The sequence below is a fragment of the Diplotaxodon limnothrissa genome, linkage group LG9, assembly GCF_057381915.1.
Source record: "Diplotaxodon limnothrissa isolate DT_005_m linkage group LG9, D_limnothrissa_male_GT1.1, whole genome shotgun sequence".
NCBI classification, from domain to species: Eukaryota; Metazoa; Chordata; class Actinopteri; order Cichliformes; family Cichlidae; genus Diplotaxodon; species Diplotaxodon limnothrissa.
The window spans coordinates 36812932-36835634 of NC_140604.1; the positions used below are offsets into that span (position 1 = coordinate 36812932).

At 44.0% G+C, this 22703-nt stretch overlaps 1 protein-coding gene across 1 annotated transcript in view; it reads left to right on the forward strand.

Moving 5' to 3' along the window:
- The window catches only part of LOC146626066 (NACHT, LRR and PYD domains-containing protein 3-like), a 47085-nt gene extending 28337 nt beyond the window's left edge, over nt 1–18748 (forward strand). Inside the window, exons 8-11 of the mRNA XM_085363147.1 lie at nt 3602–3769; nt 16597–16773; nt 18028–18201; nt 18703–18748. Coding sequence (XP_085219273.1) covers nt 3602–3769; nt 16597–16773; nt 18028–18201; nt 18703–18715 — 532 coding nt within the window. The 3' untranslated portion in view covers nt 18716–18748. The remainder of the gene's footprint in view (nt 1–3601; nt 3770–16596; nt 16774–18027; nt 18202–18702) is intronic.
- The last annotated feature ends 3955 nt before the right edge of the window (nt 18749–22703 follow it).

Here is a 22703-nt window from a genome sequence, read left to right on the forward strand (position 1 = left end):
TATGATAACAAAATTGATAACTAACCTGTGGCCTAGGGTATCCATGTGCACTGGACCCTGGTCCAGTGCTTAACCTCTTAAGCCCCAAGCCCACCTGATCTCCTGCCTTTTGCCCACGTATCAGGGGGCGTTGGGGCTTAAGAGGTTAACGCAGGTTTCTGATTGGCTTTCAAGCAACTACCTCGTTCTAAACACGAACAAGACTGAGACCATGATCATAGCTCCTCCTGAGCTACATTCTAAAATTAATCAGGTTCTTGCCTCTTTCAGTTCTTCTGTCAAGTCAAATATTCAGAATCTTGGAGTAATATTTGACTCTTCTCTGGGCCTTGACTTTCATGTAATATCTTTGTCTTGTTCCTGTTTCTTTCACTTAAGAAACATCTCTAAACTGTGACATATGGTCTCTTTAGATGAACTGGAAAAATCTCATCCATGCATTCGTGTCATCACGTTTACTGTAATTCCCTGTTTACCAGCTTGGATAAATCACATTTCTCTCTCCTCCAGGCAATACAAAATGCAGCAGCCAGTCTACCAACTCATTCTAGGAAGCGTGCTAACATTACTCCCATCTTATATTCTTTACATTGGCTTCCAATAGTGTTTAGAATTTGTTTTAAAATTCTGGTTTTATCATACAGAGCATTACATGGCCAGGCCCCAGATTATTTATCCAAGCTTCATATAAAATACACTGCTGCTCATCGTCTCCGCTCATAGACTCAGAGTCTGTTGGTTGTTCCCCGTACACGACTGAAGACGAAAGGGGACAGAGCCTTTCAGTCTGTTGCACCAAGGCTGTGGAACAGTCTACCACCACAATTACATATGGTTGACTGTGGATTCTTTTAAAAATCAGTTAAAAACTTTACTGTTCAAACAAGCATTTTGTTGATCTACGTATTTTATATTCTTCACATTATTTAACTTACATTTAACCTTTTACATTGTGTATAAGATCGATTGATTGTACTGTTTATTTTAAACTTTCTGCACAGCGCTTTGTGACTGCCTGTCTGTGAGAAGGGCTTAATAAATAAACTTAACTTACTTTCTTATGGACACCATTATGTTCAAACATGGTGTTTGTCATGGACAAACTGTGGTTTGCGCAGAAGTCCAGTAACAGAACACTGCTTGGGTTCAGATCTGTCAGGCCGTTCCTCCCAGTCACACCCCTCCAGGTCTCACTGTCATTGCCTACATGAGCATTGAAGTGTCCCAGAAAGGCAACAGAGTCCCAAGGTTAAGTAGCCTTAAGCACCCCACCCAGGGACTCCAAGAAGGTTGGGCACTCTGAACTGTGGTTTGACACATAAGCGCAGACAGCATTCAGGACCCATTCCCTGACCCTAAGGTGCAGGGAAAAAAAACCTCTCATCCACTGGAAAAAACCAAAGGGGAAACTAGAATAGCCACCCCCAGCCCGATGCCTCTCACCAAGATCTACTCCAGACTGAGTCTAGCCAGGTGTCTGGTTTTGGAGCCCAAGCTGTGCATTGAGGTGAGCACAACTATATCTAGTTGGTACCTCTCAACCTCACGCAGTAGCTCAGGCTCCCTCCCCAGCAGAGAAGTGACATTCCATGTCTCAGTCACTAGTCTCACCAGGACCAATGGGAGACCCTATCAGGAGGGCAAAGCCCTTGACAACACAGACAACTTACCCACTGGGATCCCTGGGACACACAAATCCATGCACCACAATGAGGTAGCGATTCACAAAAGGGTGTATATATACAGTGGGATGCAAAAGTTTGGACAACCTTGTTAATAGTCATTATTTCCGTGTATAAATCGTTGGTTGTTACAATAAAAAATGTCAGTTAAATATATCATATAGGAGACACACAGTGATATTTGAGAAGTGAAATGAAGTTTATTGGATTTACAGAAAGTGTGTAATAATTGTTTAAACAAAATCAGGCAGGTGCATAAATTTGGGCACTGTTGTCATTTTATTGATTTCAAAACTTTTAGAACTAATTATCGGAACTCAAATTGGCTCGGTAAGCTCAGTGACCCCTGACCTACATACACAGGTGAATCCATTAATGAGAAAGAGTATTTAAGGTGGTCAATTGTAAGTTTCCCTCCTCTTTTAATATTCTCTGAAGAGTAGCAACATGAGGGTCTCAAAACAACTGTCAAATGACCTGAAGAAAGAGATTGTTCACCATCATGGTTTAGGGGAAGGATACAGAAAGCTGTCTCAGAGATTTAAACTGTCTGTATCCACAGTTAGGAACATACTGAGAAAATGGAAGACCACAGGCTCAGTTCAAGTTACGGCTCAAAGTGGCAGACCAAGAAAAATCTTGGATAGACAGAAGCGACGAATGGTGAGACCAGTCAGAGTCAACCCACAGACCAGCACCAAAGACCTACAACATCATGTTACAGCAGATGGAGTCACTGTGCATCGTTCAACCATTCGGCGCACTTTACACAAGGAGATGCTGTATGTGAGAGTGATGCAAAGGAAGCCTTTTCTCCACCCACAGCACAAACAGAGCCGCTTGAGGTATGCTAAAGCAAATTTGGACAAGCCAGCTTCATTCTGGAATAAGGTGCTGTGGACTGATGTAACTAAATTGAGTTATTTGGGCATAACAAGGGGCGTTATGCATGGAGGAAAAAGAACACAGCATTCCAAGAAAAACACCCGCTACCTACAGAAAAATATGGTGGTGGTTCCATCATGCTGTGGGGCTGTGTGGCCAGTGCAGGGACTGGGAATCTTGTAAAAGTTGAGGGACACATGGATTCCACTCAGCATCAGCAGTTTCTGGAGGCCAATGCATCTTTCAACAAGACAATGACCCGAAACACTGCTCTAAATCCACTAAGGCATTCATGCAGAGGAACAGGTACAACGTTCTGGAATGGCCATCTCAGTCCCCAGACCTGAATATTATTGAAAATCTGTGGTGTGAGTTAAAGAGAGCTGTCCATGCTCGGAAGCCATCAAACCTGAATGAACTAGAGATATTTTGTAAAGAGGAATGGTCCAAAATACCTTCAACCACAATCCAGACTCTCATTGGAACCCACAGGAAGCGTTTAGAGGCTGTAATTTCTGTAAAGGTGGATCTACTAAATATTGATTTCATTTCTTTTTTTGTGGTGCCCAAATTTATGCACCTGCCTGATTTTGTTTAAACAATTATTGCACGTTTTCTGTAAATCCAATAAACTTCATTTCACTTCTCAAATATCACTGTGTGTGTCTCCTATATGATATATTTAACTGACATTTTTTATTGTAACAACCAGTGATTTATACAGGAAAATAATGACCATTACAAGGTTGCCCAAACTTTTGCATGTTTAAATCCATGCATAGTTGAAATTTCAACGCCTTTATTTTTATATACACATACTTACATATATATCTCATAGGAACATCATCTTAATATTTCCATATTTAGTGAAACAGAAGTATACAGTCATTAATTTGTTTCACTCATTGTTCTGTTTATATTTTGGTATTTGTTATACTTCATTTAGAATTTTAATTTTCAGCTTCTGTGTTCAACTTCTACATTCTGGATCTTTTTCATCTCTAAACAGATAATACTTCCTATGCTTTATTCAGATTGAGGAGCTGCAGTTTGTCAGAGATCAGCTGCCTGTTTGCAGCTCTGAAGTCTAACCCTTCCCATCTTAAACATCTGGACCTGAGAGGGAACAAGCTGCAGGATTCGGGAATGAAACAGTTGTGTGGTTTTCTGGAGAGTCGGCAATGTAGACTGGAGACTCTGAGGTCAGAAACTGTGTTTTTGTTGTGCTGGCACTAAACTGACAGAAGACTGATATGATACTAAACCATAGTATTTTGACCGTTTCAGTCCAAAAGCTAAACATTTAAAACCCTAATATAAGAGAAGTCTTCGAAGTGATAATTTACTCTGACTTACCTTCTTTTTTTGTCAGGAAGAATTCAGACCAGGGCATTTTTTTTATTGGTTAATCTCTGAAGTATTTCTGATAGTATTATGGCCATTGTAGGTAAAGCCAATAAAAAGAAAAAGAGAAAACCATTATAGGGACAGGAGGTATATTATAAAGTGGTACATTATTTACAAAAACAGGCAGAAAACAAGATCAGGGAAAACGAAAGATGTGTGGTCAGGAATGAAAAAGATCACAGAACAAGAACTATTAAACCGTGGGAAACCTAAATAGAGCCAATGTGTTTAACACCTTAAGTCTAGGACCCATCCAAACTCACCTCAGCTCAGGTACAGATATATGAAGGAAATACAAAAATACAATTAAGTACAATCAATGAAAAAAGTAAGATAATACACTATATACAATGGTAGCATACACAGTATGTGATGGATATAGTTGGAAATATGGAAGACAAACTATATAGCTTGGAAGGTCATGGAAGGTCCATTTTTACAGCACATCTTCAATCTTAGTTTGAGCCAGGAGAAGATACCATTACTCTGGAAAACATCCTGTTTTGTCTCAATATTGATGAACTCTGCCCCATCTGCCCTCTATTGCACACTTGTTACCTTAACATCTTACGTCATTACTTTTTTTTTTTTTTTTTAAACTCGGCTTGGCCAGTCTTAGGCTCCAGAGGGCTACCTCTCTTGACCGATGGCAGTTTACTTTCTCAACTTTTAAGTTGAGGAGTTACCAAATTGTGTTTTGTTGAAAATCATGTACTATGATTATGTATTTCATCTGGATACTGCAACTGAGCAGAAAAAAAATATGGTGTCTTTAAAAGTATTGCTTTCTTAAAAAATACGAGTAAGCCATAGTATGATTTAGCTTATTTGAAAGCAAAGAAAGTTATAGATATTTCTATAGTTTGAACACCTTAACACTAATCTGGCTGCCTTGTTCTTGACTAACTGAAGTCTGATCAGATCTGTCTTATTAGCTGCTGACCAAATGATTGAACAGTACTCTAGATGAGATAATACTAGTGCATTAATGACACCTTTCATAATTGAAAAAGTAATATAAAAGGAGCATTTCCTAGCCATAGCTATGCACTGTCCCATTTTCTTAATAACACAGTCAATGTGCTGAGACCATGAAAGGTGGTGGTTTATAGTAACACCAAGTAATTTAATCTGGGTCACCTGTTCTAGTACCATTGGGGTGATTGTGGCTCAAGAGTTGGGGGTTCGCCTTGTAATCGGAAGGTTGCCGGTTCGAGCCCCGGCTTGGGCAGTCTCAGTCGTTGTGTCCTTGGGCAAGACACTTCACCTGTTGCCTACTGGTGGTGGTCAGAGGGCCCGGTGGCGCCAGTGTCCGGCAGCCTGGCCTCTGTCAGTGCGCCCCAGGGTGGCTGTGGCTACAATGTGGCTTGCCATCACCAGTGTGTGAATGTGTGTGTAAATGGGTGGATGACTGGATATGTAAAGCGCTTTGGGGTCCTTAGGAACTAGTAAAGCGCTATATAAATACAGGCCATTTACCATTCCAGCTATGGAAAGATTTAGTTGTGGGTTAGTTGTGACTAAGCGTACTCTACTTCCTATTAACATAGATTTTAGATGTTTAAAATCATGTTAATTTTACTTAGCCTGTAAAACACGTTCAGCAAATCTTGTTGCAATACGTTGGTCAATTCAGAGTTGCCACTGGCTGAATAAAACATGGTGGAATCATCAGCATACATTACAAGATGAGATTTATCCAAGACATACGGCAGATCATTTGTGAAAACTGAATAGAGAAGACATGGTGAGATATTTTTGGAGGCCCAAGCCTGAGTTGAACACCATTTCTAACCTTGGAGAAATGGTAAATATGGTGGAGGGCTTCATATACCTGGGTGTTCACCTTATTAATAGACTGGACTGGAAGTGTGTCATTGACTCATTGAGGAAAGACTATTGTAGTCTCTACTTCTGGAGGAAGCGTAATTTTAAAAAAAATTATAAAAAACATTTACAAATAATTTTTAATGTAGTGCAATCTGTTGCTAGTGAAATTTCCTTTGCAGCTATCTGTTGAGATAACAGCTTCAGAGTCATACCACCAGAAAGGTGGTATGACGTGCAATATACTGCTAACAATATTCAGCCCATCCAAATAATTGAATTCAGGTGTTCCAATCACCTCCAGTTCCCCAGGTGTACAAAATCAAACACCTAGACATGAAGACTGCTTTTGTAAACATTTGTTACAGAATGGGTTGCTTATAGCAAAGTGAAAGTGCTAAAAATTGATTCTGTTTATCTGGACATAGGATTTTCAGTGGAAGAAGCATTTCGTCACTCATCCAAGTGACTTCTTCAGTCTCAGCTGACTGCAGGTTTCCAACCTTACAGGGAGTGCAGAATTATTAGGCAAGTTGTATTTTTGAGGAATAATTTTATTATTGAACAACAACCATGTTCTCAATGAACCCAAAAAACTCATTAATATCAAAGCTGAATGTTTTTGGAAGTAGTTTTTAGTTTGTTTTTAGTTTTAGCTATTTTAGGGGGATATCTGTGTGTGCAGGTGACTATTACTGTGCATAATTATTAGGCAACTTAACAAAAAACAAATATATACCCATTTCAATTATTTATTTTTACCAGTGAAACCAATATAACATCTCCACATTCACAAATATACATTTCTGACATTCAAAAACAAAACAAAAACAAATCAGCGACCAATATAGCCACCTTTCTTTGCAAGGACACTCAAAAGCCTGCCATCCATGGATTCTGTCAGTGTTTTGATCTGTTCACCATCAACATTGCGTGCAGCAGCAACCACAGCCTCCCAGACACTGTTCAGAGAGGTGTACTGTTTTCCCTCCTTGTAAATCTCACATTTGATGATGGACCACAGGTTCTCAATGGGGTTCAGATCAGGTGAACAAGGTGGCCATGTCATTAGTTTTTCTTCTTTTATACCCTTTCTTGCCAGCCACGCTGTGGAGTACTTGGACGCGTGTGATGGAGCATTGTCCTGCATGAAAATAATGTTTTTATTGAAGGATGCAGACTTCTTCCTGTACCACTGCTTGAAGAAGGTGTCTTCCAGAAACTGGCAGTAGGACTGGGAGTTGAGCTTGACTCCATCCTCAACCCGAAAAGGCCCCACAAGCTCATCTTTGATGATACCAGCCCAAACCAGTACTCCACCTCCACCTTGCTGGCGTCTGAGTCGGACTGGAGCTCTCTGCCCTTTACCAATCCAGCCACGGGCCCATCCATCTGGCCCATCAAGACTCACTCTCATTTCATCAGTCCATAAAACCTTAGAAAAACCAGTCTTGAGATATTTCTTGGCCCAGTCTTGACGTTTCAGCTTGTGTGTCTTGTTCAGTGGTGGTCGTCTTTCAGCCTTTCTTACCTTGGCCATGTCTCTGAGTATTGCACACCTTGTGCTTTTGGGCACTCCAGTGATGTTGCAGCTCTGAAATATGGCCAAACTGGTGGCAAGTGGCATCTTGGCAGCTGCACGCTTGACTTTTCTCAGTTCATGGGCAGTTATTTTGTGCCTTGGTTTTTCCACAAACTTCTTGTGACCCTGTTGACTATTTTGAATGAAACGCTTGATTGTTCGATGATCACGCTTCAGAAGCTTTGCAATTTTGAGACTGCTGCATCCCTCTGCAAGATAACTCACTATTCTTGACTTTTCTGAGCCTCTCAAGTCCTTCATTTTGCCAAAGGAAAGGACGTTGCCTAATAATTATGCACACCTGATATAGGGTGTTGATGTCATTAGACCACACCCCTTCTCATTACAGAGATGCACATCACCTAATATGCTTAATTGGTAGTAGGCTTTCGAGCCTATACAGCTTGGAGTAAGACAACATGCATGAAGAGGATGTGGACAAAATTGTCACGGTTTGTGGGGCAAGCCGTGTGGAGTTGAAATAGGACCCAAAATGCGGCAGCTCTGGTGCAGATGAGTGTTTATTTGACAACCGAAAATACAAACAGCAACGGTGTGGGTACCATGAAACAGGAAAACCTAAACTGGGTAGAACTAATAACACAAACCAGAAACGAGGATGCAGGGAGGTCCGGGGAAATACATACGGGAAGACGCAGGGAGACCGAGGGGAAACAACACAGACGAACCAGCAACTACCATGACAGAAGACACAACTTAAATACACTCAGAGAACACAGGGAGATTACACACAGGTGGGGAACACAGGTGACACTGATAAACATAACGAGACAGGGCAGGAGTGAACACAACATGACGCATACTGACGAGAGACTGTCAAAGTAAAACAGGAAGTACACAGAGGTTCAGACAGGAGGAGAGAGAGCACGGGGAGAACACAGACATAACAGGCTGGGGGAAACATGGACTAAACACAAAGAGAGACGAGAGCTCATAAATACACAGAGGGGCACAAAGGGGGTAAGAGTCACAAAGGGAAAACACTTAGGGAACACCACAACAGGACACCTCAGAAAACATGGCCTAAATAAGGAGTGAAAATACAAGGAACCAAGAATACTGGGCCAACATGGCCCAGGACCATGACAGTAACCCCCCCCCCCCTCAAAGGCTGGCTCCAGACAGCCCAACAAGAAAAACAGCCAGAAAAAACAGAAAACAACCCGACCAGGGCGGGCGGCGGGGGTCCAGGACGGAGGGCTCGAGGCAAAACAAAACAGGAGCACCAGAAGGCCAAAAGACAAAAAGGAAAAACAAAACACGAGACCCAACCCAAGAAAACCAATGAAACGAAACACACCACAGCCCAAGAAAAACGGAGTCCAAAACAGAAGAGTTCAGGGGGCCAACCGTGCGGACGGCAACGGTGGCGACGTGGATACAGTTCGGGAGGCCGGCTGTGCGGACGGCAACGGCGGCCACTCAGGCGACGGTGGTCCGGGGGCCGGCCGTGCGGAAGGCAGCGGCGGCCACTCAGGCGATGGCGGTCCGGGGGCCGGCCGTGCGGAAGGCAGCGGCGGCGACGAAGGAGACCACGGAGCAGTTCAGGTGGCCGACCCCGACGGCGGTGATGTCCAGCAGGTGGCCCGGAAAATGGCCGGCGATATCGAGGTGCAGAACGAGGCTTGGGCGGCGGCATAACAGCCGCAGGACCAGGCGTAGCAGAAGCAGAGGCCGGACCAGGCGTAGCAGAAGCAGAGGCCGGACCAGGCGTAGCAGAAGCAGAGGCCGCACCAGACGAGGATGAAGACTCTGATGAGGCCGGACCAGACGAGGATGAAGACTCTGACGAGGCCGGACCAGACGAGGATGAAGACTCTGATGAGGCCGGACCAGATGAGGATGAAGACTCTGATGAGGCCGGACCAGGCGACGACGAAGACTCGGATGAAGCTGGACCAGGGGACGACGAAGACTCGGATGAAGCTGGACCAGGCGACGACGAAGACTTGGATGAAGCTGGACCAGGCGACGACGAAGACTCGGATGAAGCTGGACCAGGCGACGACGAGGCGGCCGCAGGTGGCGGCTGGACAGGCTCCTCGGGCCCTCCAGCTGACGCGGCGTGAGGCTGAACGGGCCCCTCGGACCCTCCAGCGGAGACAGGAGGCGGAACGGGCCCCTCGGACCCTCCAGCGGAGACAGGAGGCCGAACGGGCCCCTCGGACCCTCCAGCGGAGACAGGAGGCCGAACGGGCCCCTCGGACCCTCCAGCCGACGAGGCATGAGGCTGGTGTGGTTCTCCGGAACCACCAGCTGACGAGGAAGGCTGCTGGACGGGCTCCTCGGGCCCCCCAGCTGAAACAGGAGACAAAGGCCGGAGCGGTCCCTTGGACCCTCCAGCGGAAACAGGAAACAAAGGCCGGAGCGGTCCGTCGGACCCTCCAGCGGAGACACGAGACGAAGGCCGGAGCGGTCCCTCGGACCCTCCAGCGGAGACACGAGACGAAGGCTGGACGGGCCCCTTGGACCCTCCAGCAGAAGCCATCACAAAGCCAGCAGGCATGGAGTCCACTGGCAGACATGAAGGAAATGGGTGCTGTGCTGAGCACTGGCCCTGCTCAGACAACACTGACACGGGGCACTTCCCAGGTGGCTGCTTAAACTCCAGGGGTCCAGAATCAGCTGAGGACTGGGACCTAGCCTCTGGGGAAGCCCTGGAGCGGCAAACAGTGCATATGGCGGCTGAACCATGAAAAGCACCTTGAGTAGGACTTAGGCTTTCTCCCTGCATGGAGTGAACGAGTGGAACCGGTAATGCTGGAGCCAGAGCTACTGGGGCCTGCGCTACAGGCGGCACTGGAGCTACTGGGGCCTGCGCTACAGGCGGCACTGGAGCTACTGGGGCCTGCGCTACAGGCGGCACTGGAGCTACTGGGGCCTGCGCTACAGGCGGCACTGGAGACTGAGCTGAGGGTGGCACTGGAGACTGAGCTGAGGGTGGCACTGGAGACTGAGCTGAGGGTGGCTGCGGGGGAGCTAACTGGGCTGAGAGTGGCTGCGGGGGAGCTAACTGGGCTGAGAGTGGCTGCGGGGGAGCTAACTGGGCTGAGAGTGGCTGCGGGGGAGCTAACTGAGCTGAGAGTGGCTGCGGGGGAGGTGATATGCTGTTCACAAAGTCATCTGCCGCACAGAACACCGCCCCTGAATGAACAGTCATACAGTCCGCAAATGGAAAACAGTCCTCACTCACCACAGCCGGCGAATTAGAAGTCCGAACGTCCAGCTGTGGGGTGGCACGCTTGCGGCGCGATCGGCGTTTCCTCCCCGCAGACGGCTCCGACGGGCCGGGCAAGATCGCATCCGGCGAGTCGGGCAGCGAGGCGGGAGTGGCTGAGAGAAGGTGGGGTGTGTGCCGGAGAAAAGCCTGCATGGTCGGAGGAAGTGAATTTAGTAGCCATGGCAGGCCGGAAAAGAGCCGTTGTAGCCGACCTTCCACGGCGCGGCAAAGCTCGTACGGAGGATTCTCCAGCCACAGCCCGAGGAGGATCTCCACATTGTAGCCGATGTCATCCTGGAGCTCCTCGGACGGATTGACTGCCGCTGGGTCCATGGTGGCTGGTTCGTTCTGTCACGGTTTGCGGGGCAAGCCGTGTGGAGTTGAAATAGGACCCAAAATGCGGCAGCTCTGGTGCAGATGAGTGTTTATTTGACAACCGAAAATACAAACAGCAACGGTGTGGGTACCATGAAACAGGAAAACCTAAACTGGGTAGAACTAATAACACAAACCAGAAACGAGGATGCAGGGAGGTCCGGGGAAATACATACGGGAAGACGCAGGGAGACCGAGGGGAAACAACACAGACGAACCAGCAACTACCATGACAGAAGACACAACTTAAATACACTCAGAGAACACAGGGAGATTACACACAGGTGGGGAACACAGGTGACACTGATAAACATAACGAGACAGGGCAGGAGTGAACACAACATGACGCATACTGACGAGAGACTGTCAAAGTAAAACAGGAAGTACACAGAGGTTCAGACAGGAGGAGAGAGAGCACGGGGAGAACACAGACATAACAGGCTGGGGGAAACATGGACTAAACACAAAGAGAGACGAGAGCTCATAAATACACAGAGGGGCACAAAGGGGGTAAGAGTCACAAAGGGAAAACACTTAGGGAACACCACAACAGGACACCTCAGAAAACATGGCCTAAATAAGGAGTGTTTCGTGTTTTTCGTCCTGTAAGTTGCAGTGTTTTTGTAAGTCTTTGTCGCGTCTATCTGTGTGCAAGCGAGGATATGCCCGAACACTTCTTCTCGACATCGGCAGAAACAAACTTTTTAAGTTAAACTCTGTGGACACCGAGAAGCTGAAAGATCTGGGTCTGCTCCGAAGGCCTACTCAATCACCGACCCCCACTCCCGCACTTCGCCCACAATGGATGCGCCTCAAGCGGTGTGAGAGGAAGCAGAAGAGGGGTAAGCGCGGTGGCATCCGAGCTAGGCTAGCGGCTAGCCCACACAAACCCGCCATCCCCTCTATCGTTCTGGCCAACGTACGCTCGCTAGAAAATAAACTGGACGACATCCGACTGCTACGTTCATCTCAAAGGAATGTAAAGGACTGCTGTGCTTTTGTGTTCACGGAAACATGGCTCAGCGACAGTGTCCCGGACCGCGCCATTCAGCTCGACCAGCTAACATGCTACCGTGCTGACAGAGTCATCGTCGCGGGAGGTAAGACCCGCGGGGGAGGACTTTGTGTTTACATCAATGATGCCTGGTGTCGCGATGCTGTTGCGGTCTGCAAACACTGCTCACCAGTGCTGGAGTTAATGGTTATTAAGTGCCGGCCATTCTATCTACCGAGGGAATATACAGCCATACTCCTGTGCGCTGTGTACATCCCTCCCTCCTCCAATGTCAACAACAGGAATGAGGCACTGAATGAACTGTACCAGCACATCAGTGAGCAGCAGACAGCCCATCCTGATGCTTTTCTCATCCTGGCTGGGGATTTCAATCATGCAGACTTAAAGTGCGTGTTTCCAAAAATACAACAACACATAGACTTTCCAACAAGGGGAAATAACACACTGGACTTTGTTTACACCACCCAGAGAGGAGCTTACAAAGCTTTTCCCCTCCCCCACCTTGGCGCCTCAGACCATATCACTGTCATGCTAATGCCTGCTTACAGACCGCTCGTTAAAGTGACCAAACCGGTTCGTAAGCGGATACAAGTGTGGCCAGAGGGGTCTTCAGAGGCTCTACAGGACTGCTTTAATACTACAGACTGGAACATGTTTAAGCAGGCTGCCACCTATAACAACACCACTGACCTCCAGGAGTACGCAGAGACTGTTACTGCCTACATCAACAAGTGTATTGAGGATGTAACAGTCACGAAAACCATAACTGTCCGGGCCAATCAAAAACCATGGATGACAGGAGAGGTCTACAGGCTGCTGAAAGCTCGGAATGTTGCCTTCAGAGTTGGAGACGAGGCAAGCCTGAGGACAGCTAGGGCCAACCTTTCCCGTGGCATCAGAGAGGCTAAGAGACAGTACTCCAGGAAAATATCTCATCACTTCAAAGACAGCAGAGACTCACGGAGCCTGTGGCGGGGCATTCAGACCATCACAGATTACAAGCCCCCACCACAGACCTGTGATAGCACTATCCCCCTGCTGAACGAGCTGAACACTTTCTTTGCTCGCTTTGAAGTCCAAAACAGCACCACTAAACAGAAGACCCCACCCCCTCCTGGTAACCAGGTGATGACTCTGTCACCGGACAGCGTGAGGAGATCCCTCAGCAGGATCAATGCACGTAAAGCTCCGGGTCCTGACAACATTCCTGGTCGTGTACTGAGAGACTGTGCAGTGGAACTCACTGATGTCTTCACAGACATCTTCAACATATCACTCATCCAGGCTGTCGTCCCCACATGTTTTAAAGCCACCACAATCATTCCGGTTCCAAAAAAGTCATCTCCCTCCTGCTTTAATGACTACCGTCCTGTTGCACTTACTCCCATCCTGATGAAGTGCTTCGAACGACTAGTCATGCAACACATCAAGACTGTCCTGCCCCCCTCCCTGGATCCCTTCCAGTTTGCGTATCGGCCCAACCGCTCAACCGATGATGCCATCTCCACTGCACTCCACTCGGCACTCACACACCTGGACAAAAATGACTCATATGTCCGAATGCTGTTCATAGATTTCAGTTCAGCATTCAACACCATAATCCCCCAACAGCTCATTCAAAAACTGGTCCAGCTGGGGCTCAACACCTCACTGTGCAACTGGCTGTTGGATTTCCTCACCGGAAGACCTCAAGCAGTACGGGTTGGCAGTAATACATCCAGCACCATCATTTTAAACACGGGGGCCCCGCAGGGATGTGTGCTGAGCCCCCTCCTCTTCACTCTGCTGACCCATGACTGCACTCCATCATACAGCTCCAACCTCTTCATCAAGTTTGCGGACGACACAACGGTGGTGGGTCTCATTAGCAACAGGGATGAGACCGACTACAGAAGTGAGGTGAGACGCCTGGCCACGTGGTGTGCTGACAACAATCTCTCTCTGAATGTGGAGAAGACGAAGGAGATTGTTGTGGACTTCAGGAGAATGCACTTTTATATTTAAATATATTTAAATGTTCATTTGCTATTTATCTAGGGATTGAGAGTAACGCAATTTCTATTCTCTGTATGTCCTGTACATGTGGCAGAATCGACAAATAAAGTTGACTTTGACTTTGACTTTGAAAATACAAGGAACCAAGAATACTGGGCCAACATGGCCCAGGACCATGACAAAAATACTAATTTGCCTAATAATTCTGCACTCCCTGTATAAACAGTACATTTGCATAATGACAAACTAGAACCACTGAATGAACAATGAGCTGTGAGGTCAGTTTCATGATGATTAGCATTTAAATTGTCATGTCCATGGATCACTAGCCATGAGTACCATTCACAGACAGTTGAGAATTGCTGAAGTTACAGCATTGTAAGATGGTGAAATGGTCACTAAAAAGGCTATGCCCAGATGAACAGAATCAATTCTTTGGGATTTCCTTACGTAGATGATTGAGCATGCATCAAGACAAAGTGGAAGTGATTGAACATGGCAGCAAATGAAGTCAGAGTGGGGTTAGTGGTTTTTCAGGAGTTGAGATTGTTCCCCTTGTTTCAGTGAAAGGAACTCTTAATGCTTCAGCATAACAAGACATTGAATTCAATTCAATTCAATTCAATTTTATTTATATAGCACCAAATAACAACAAAAGTCGCCTCAAGGCACTTCATAAATACAGAGAAAAACCCAACAATCATATGACCCCCTATGAGCAAGCACATTGGCGACAGTGCGAAGGAAAAACTCCCTTTTAACAGGAAGAAACATCCGGCAGAACCAAGCTCGGGGAGGGGTGGCCATCTGCTGCGACCAGTTGGGGAGAGAGAAGGAAGACAGGATAAAGACATGCTGTGGAAGAGAGACAGAGGTTAATAACAGATATGATTCAATGCAGAGAGGTCTATTAATATATAGTGAGTGAGAAAGGTGACTGGAAAGGAAAAACTCAATGCATCATGGGAATCCCCCAGCAGCCTACGTGTATTGCAGCATAAATAAGGGAGGATTCAGGGTCACCTGGTCCAGCCCTAACTATATGCTTTAGCAAAAAGGAAAGTTTGAAGCCTAATCTTAAAAGTAGAGATAGTGTCTGTCTCCTGAATCCAAACTGGAAGCTGGTTCCACAGAAGAGGGGCCTGAAAACTGAAGGTTCTGCCTCCCATTCTACTTTTAAATACTCTAGGAACAACAAGTAGGCCTGCAGAGCGAGAGTGAAGTGCTCTAATAGGGTGATATGGTACTACAAGGTCATTAAGATAAGATGGGGCCTGATTATTTAAGGCCTTGTATGTGAGGAGCATGAATTTGAATTCAATTCTGGATTTAACAGGAAGCCAATGAAGGGAAGCCAAAACAGGAGAAATGTGCTCTCTCTTTCTAGTCCCTGTCAGGACTCTTGTTGAAGCATTTTGGATTAGCTGAAGGCTTTTCAGTGAGTTTTTTGGACATCCTGATAATAATGAATTACAGTCGTCCAGCCTGGAAGTAATAAATGCATGAACTAGTTTTTCAGCGTCACTCTGAGACAGGATATTTCTAATTTTAGAGATGTTGCACAAATGGAAGAAAGCAGTCTTACATATTTGTTTAATATGTGCATTGAAGGACATATCCTGGTCAAAAATGACTCCAAGGTACCTCACAGTGTTACTGGAGGCCAAGGTAATGCCATCCAGAGTAAGAATCTGGTTAGATACCATATTTCTAAGATTTTCAGGGCCGAGTACAATAACCTCAGTTTTATCTGAATTAAGAAGCAATGACAATGTTATGCTCCCAAATTTTTGGGAAAAGTTTGGTGATGGCCCTTTCTGCTCCAACATGACTGCTCACCAGTGCAGAAACGAAGACACATAAAGATATGGATAAGTGAGTTTGGTGTGGAACAATTTGACTGGCCTGTACAGAGTGCTGACCGCCTGAGTTCTTGAAACAGCTTTATTACTACAGTCACAGGCAACTAAAATACAAAGAACTGAAGTAAACATACACTGAGAAATATTAGCAATGAAACTACACTGGACACTAACAGGACACACAGCTGGCGAAATAAGGGAGATCACGACAATGCACAGCTAGAGATACAGACAATATAAACAGGAGAGGAAACAGGGGAAGCAAAAATGATCATGATGCATGCAGGACAAGTGGCTATCAGAATAAAACAGAAAACAGATGATATACACAAGGAAAGGGGAAACAGACACTGATTTTGACTAAACATGGAACCAGAGAGAGACAACAAGGCCAGAAAAAGTATAATTAAACTCAGTACTACAAAACAATAAAACAGAAACTTAACACAAGACACTGACAAAATAAGGCTGAAAGTACAGATTGCAGAGACACAACCTTGACACACAAAAAGAAAGTGAAAAACAGAGACAAAACTGACAACACAAGAAGGGACATGGGGGAAGCATAATAACAGAAACCTAAACCTAGATAACAAACTAACCTGGGGATACACAGAGGGATTACAAAGAATGAAAATGAAATGAATGGAAATGCTTTTGGATGTCCTATATTAGTCCTATATTAAATGTCTTTGTCATTCTGCAATATAATTTCCTTAATTCAGATTGATGGGCTGCTGTTTGTCAGAGATTAGCTGTACTCCTTTGGGCTCAGCTCTGAAGTCCAACCCCTCCTATCTGAGAGAACTGGACCTGAGTCACAACAACAACCTGCAGGATTCAGGAGTGAAGCAGCTCTGTGGTTTTCTGGAGAGTCGGCACTGTAGACTGGAGATTCTGAGGTCAGACAAGTCATTTTTTAAACTTATGATATAAAGACTGTGGTGACACAAAGCTCATGTTATAATAATTCTCTTAGATTATATATTAGAGGTGCAAGGTCGGATGACAGAATGCAAAAATAGCTAAAGAAATAATGGTTTCTGGCTGCTTGAAAGATGTGCAAAAACCAAACATCAGTGTATATAAAAAAAAAAAATCTAAATATGAGGAATCACAGAAAAACAGCAAAGGTCAAACCTAAACAGTGCATGGAAGATACAGAGGCCATAACAAAACAACAAAAGGAAAGAAATGAAAAACAATAGAAAAAAAACAAACAAAAGACTGTATGTACACAAAGAAGGCTGAATAAACAAAATGAAATAGATAGGGAATGTGGCATGGAGAAACACCTCTTGACAGCGCCAAATCACAACTACTGTCACCTCAAGGCGCTTTATATTGTAAGCTAGACCCTACAATAATAGATACAGAGAAAAACCTAATAATCATATGACGTCCTGTGAGCAAGCACTTTGGCAACAGTCGGAAGGAAAAACTCCCTTTTAACAGGAAGAAACCTCCGGCAGAATCAGGCTCAGGGACGGGCGGGGCCATCTGCTGTGACCGGTTGGGGAGAGAGAAGGAAGACAGGTTAAAGACATGCTGTGAAAGAGAGACAGAGATTAATAACAGATATGATTCAGTGCAGAGAGGTCTATTAACACATAGTGATTGAAGAAGAGACACCCAGTGAATCATGGGAATCCCCCAGCAGCCTACACCTATTGCAGAGAGGTGACATTGATTTCACTAGAACCAGTTTTGGATTAGATTAAAAACCCCAGGGACTTCACCCCTGACCATTGCCTACTTCATTCTGCAGAGGATCCCCATAGCTCCTCTTGTGATTGGTGGGTCCAAAAGAGGGTGGATCCATGTTGCTCTTTCAGATTGAGCCCAGGGAGGTCCCATGGGCCAAAGCTGGGCCAATTAAAAAAAAATAAAAAAAAATAAAAGATATTCATTTAAGTTATTTAAGGTAAAAAAACATGTATCTCATAGGAAAATAGCAATAGCCTCAAAAGACATAGAGATACACCTTTCAACACTTTTCAAAGCATTTCTTAAAGAATTTTGGCATGTGCTGTTTGGATTTTTCTTTTTCTGAATTTATATATATTCTCTAAACTTTCTTGTGTGCGGAAGAGATATGAAACACTGAGTAATTTAATTTAGAAACTTTGTCTAATGAATTTATGTTCTTTCTTCAGACTGGATAGCTGCAGTTTGTCCGAAATCAGTTGTGCAGCTCTGGCCTCAGCTCTGAAATCCAACCCCTCACATCTAAAAGAGCTAGACTTAACTGACAATAAACTGAAAGATGCAGACATGAGGCAGCTGTGTGATCTGGTGGAGAAACCAAATTGTGGACTGAAGACTCTGAGGTCAGTGGATGGTTTAAGTGTGCCCATGTTGCTTTACATTTATTACTAAATGTATGTATTTTCTTTTAATATTTTCTGTAAACCTATAGCCTATGAGGCTGATTTTCCCCATGTAATTGTGAGATATTTGTATAGCTTTGTAGATAGCTGGATCAAGTCACAGATTTGTAAGTAATGTTTAATTCCTGCCACCTTAAAGGCTTGTAGCGCATAACCTATTGATACAGATAGCTTAATCATATTTAAGATTGAAACATTAATTAACTGTAGAACTTATTTGAGCAGTCTTGTAGCATTACGTCGATGATGGTTTGGGGAAAGTGACTATTGAAGCCAGAATGATCAATCTGAATAAAAGAGTCTAAAGTGGAGGTCGAGCTGTCATACCTTCAGTCAAGCGAAGGCTAGTTTGACTTTGTCTGCTGATGTCTAAATATCCCCCCTCCACTGAAAAAAATTAAGTCGTTTCCCATGTTCACAAATGTCTATGTATATTTGCAGGTGGAAGCTCTGATAAACTTGTGTATGCTGACAGAGAGTGACCTGTGTCCTGATGATATGGAGAGGCTGAAGAAGCAGTAGCTTGTGTGTACAGATCCTGTGAATGGGAAAGATCACAGATTTTTGAAGATAGAAGACCTCAACAAGCACAAAGAATTAGATGGAAAGGTCATGTAAAATGTTAAAAAAAATAATCTGTTGCACTAATTACCATGAAATCCAACTTTTAACTGTAATGTAATAGGATGATGGTGTGATTCAACTTGTGTTATCGTAATGAAAACAAAAAATAAGGATGAAAAGATAAATGAAGGTTGACATTGGTTATAAGCTGATTAAACCTTTGATCTATAACTGTACAATAGGGAAGTGAAAGCGCTGCGGATATCTTATGTGGAGATGGTCAGTGGAGAGGTGCCATCAACATTATTTGTATTTACATGTTCAATTTTATTCTGTTCTTTCTCACAATAAACTTCTGTCTACACCAAAAAGCTGCTGGTGTCCCAGAATTTTAATTTTAACTAACACAGCTTTAGGTCCCTTTAATTGGACCCACAGGCAGATTTGGTTTGCTGCAGGACACTCAGCTATCTTCACGTTTAACAAAATGACACATCTGACAGATTAGCAGAGTATAACAGAGTGGAACGGGAAGCACACTGATCAATGGTAAATTGTTTTCACAGTCACAGTGATGGAAATATGTTGGTCACTGATGCCCCTTCTTCCTTTGGGCCATTCAGACTGCTAACAAACTCACCTCTCCTCACCAATCTGTGCCATGGTCTGAGTGACCCTCATCACTCAGGACACTGACACACTCACACCAAGTCCTTTGCACTACCTCCAAGCACTTTGCTCTCCAGTGTGTGCCTTTGTCTTGTTTTGTATGTGCTCCTGATGTCTTACTATTTATATTTTATTCCTGCAAAGTTGGTGTGGATGTTTCGCTCTTAATTTTATTGCAATATAGGCGCTCTTTGCAGTGAGCTAATTTTATTTTGAAATTCGTTTTAATTTGAAAAACAGTTTTGGGAAGTGACAGGAAGTCAGCCATGTTTTTAGTTCCTAGCGGATCACATGTGGGGATATTTGACCCAGCGACATCTGCCTTTTGTTTGTGCCATCGACACCACCGTCTGTAAGTTTTAATTTGTATTGAATTGTAGGATTGTATTTTATGTATATTTTGTGGAAACAATTGCTGTAGATGAAAACTTTAGTAGTTGTGTGCTAACGCTAATGGATGTGTATTGGAATCTATTTTTGTCGTGCTAATGATGCTAAGTTAATTTTAGCTATGTTATTTGTATTTCAGTTTCACTCCATGAGGAAATACTTACTAATTAAAAGGAGTTGGACGCTACATCCTGACTTCGCGCGTTATTTCAAGTGGAGTTAGGCTACTGCTGAATTGTGTAGCGTACACACACAAGGAGAGCAGGACAGTAAAAAGACGGTTAGCAGCTGGCAAAACAACTCTATGACAGCAAGCTATGTCAACAAACATGGACGAAGAACACCCCGAAGGTGCAAGACCTAAGGGATTAAAACTAAACAAAAGAATCAAATATTTGATATGATACGACATAGAACAACAAGAGCCATTGCTGCCCTCCAGGTGGACTGAAAGGAACACAATTGGAATGAGGTTTTTGCAAATGAAGATTCAAATAGTGCATATGATGCATTCTTATCAACAGTAATTTCACTATATGAAAAACATTGTCCTTTAATGAAGATCACTAGAAAGCATCACAGATCAAATAAGCCATGGATCACAAAGGGGATACATGGGGCAAAAAAGTATTTAGTCAGCCACCGATTGTGCAAGTTCCCCCACTTAAAATGATGACAGAGGTCAGTAATTTGCACCAGAGGTACACTTCAACTGTGAGAGACAGAATGTGAAAAAAAAAATCCATGAATCCACATGGTAGGATTTGTAAAGAATTTATTTGTAAATTAGGGTGGAAAATAAGTATTTGGTCAATAACAAAAATACAACTCAATACTTTGTAACATAACCTTTGTTGGCAATAACAGAGGTCAAACGTTTACTATAGGTCTTTACCAGGTTTGCACACACAGTAGCTGGTATTTTGGCCCATTCCTCCATGCAGATCTTCTCGAGAGCAGTGATGTTTTGGGGCTGTCGCCGAGCAACACGGACTTTCAACTCCGACCACAGATTTTCTATGGGGTTGAGGTCTGGAGACTGGCTAGGCCACTCCAGGACTTTCAAATGCTTCTTACGGAGCCACTCCTTTGTTGCCCGGGCGGTGTGTTTTGGATCATTGTCATGTTGGAAGACCCAGCCTCGTTTCATCTTCAAAGTTCTCACTGATGGAAGGAGGTTTTGGCTCAAAATCTCACGATACATGGCCCCATTCATTCTGTCCTTAACACGGATCAGTCGTCCTGTCCCCTTGGCAGAAAAACAGCCCCATAGCATGATGTTTCCACCCCCATGCTTCACAGTAGGTATGGTGTTCTTGGGATGCAACTCAGTATTCTTCTTCCTCCAAACACGACGAGTTGAGTTTATACCAAAAAGTTCTACTTTGGTTTCATCTGACCACATGACATTCTCCCAATCCTCTGCTGTATCATCCATGTGCTCTCTGGCAAACTTCAGACGGGCCTGGACATGCACTGGCTTCAGCAGCGGAACACGTCTGGCACTGCGGGATTTGATTCCCTGCCGTTGTAGTGTGTTACTGATGGTGACCTTTGTTACTTTGGTCCCAGCTCTCTGCAGGTCATTCACCAGGTCCCCCCGTGTGGTTCTGGGATCTTTGCTCACCGTTCTCATGATCATTTTGACCCCACGGGATGAGATCTTGCGTGGAGCCCCAGATCGAGGGAGATTATCAGTGGTCTTGTATGTCTTCCATTTTCTGATGATTGCTCCCACAGTTGATTTTTTTCACACCAAGCTGCTTGCCTATTGTAGATTCACTCTTCCCAGTCTGGTGCAGGTCTACAATACTTTTCCTGGTGTCCTTCGAAAGCTCTTTGGTCTTGGCCATGGCGGAGTTTGGAGTCTGACTGTTTGAGGCTGTGGACAGGTGTCTTTTATACAGATGATGAGTTCAAACAGGTGCCATTCATACAGGTAACGAGTGGGGGACAGAAAAGCTTCTTACAGAAGACGTTACAGGTCTGTGAGAGCCAGAGATTTTCCTTGTTTGAGGTGACCAAATACTTATTTTCCACCCTAATTTACGAATAAATTCTTTACAAATCCTACCATGTGAATTCATGGATTTTTTTTTCACATTCTGTCTCTCACAGTTGAAGTGTACCTCTGGTGCAAATTACTGACCTCTGTCATCATTTTAAGTGGGGGAACTTCCATAATCGGTGGCTGACTAAATACTTTTTTGCCCCACTGTAGAAGATGCATGTAAAAAGAAAAATAATCTATATAAGAGATTCATAAAACAGAGGACAAAAGATGCTGAAATAAAGTACAAGTTATATAAAAATAGATTAATAAATATTATAAGAACAAGTAAGAAAGAATATTACCACAAATTATTGGAGCAAAGTAGAAGTAACACACAAGAAACATGGAGGATATTAAATAGTATAATCAAAAAGGGCTCAAAAAATAAGAATTATCCAGATTATTTTAAAAAAGATAAAGATATTGTGCTTGATAAAACTAAAGACATTGCAAATGAATTTAATGATTTCTTTGTAAATGTTGGCTTTAATTTAGCAAAAGAAATTCCAGAGTCAAGAAATAATAACGACCTAAATAAACATATTACTCAGAATGTGTTCTCCATGTTTATTGGTGCTGCAACTCATAGAGAAATAATTAACATTGTGAAGACATTTAAAAATAAAAAGTCCACTGACTGTTTTGGTATTGACATGATATTAGTTAAAAGTATTATAGAATATATAGTGCAACCTTTCGCAACATTTGTAATCTGTCCTTTCAAACTGGTGTGTTTCCCTCACAAATGAAAATAGCAAAAGTTATT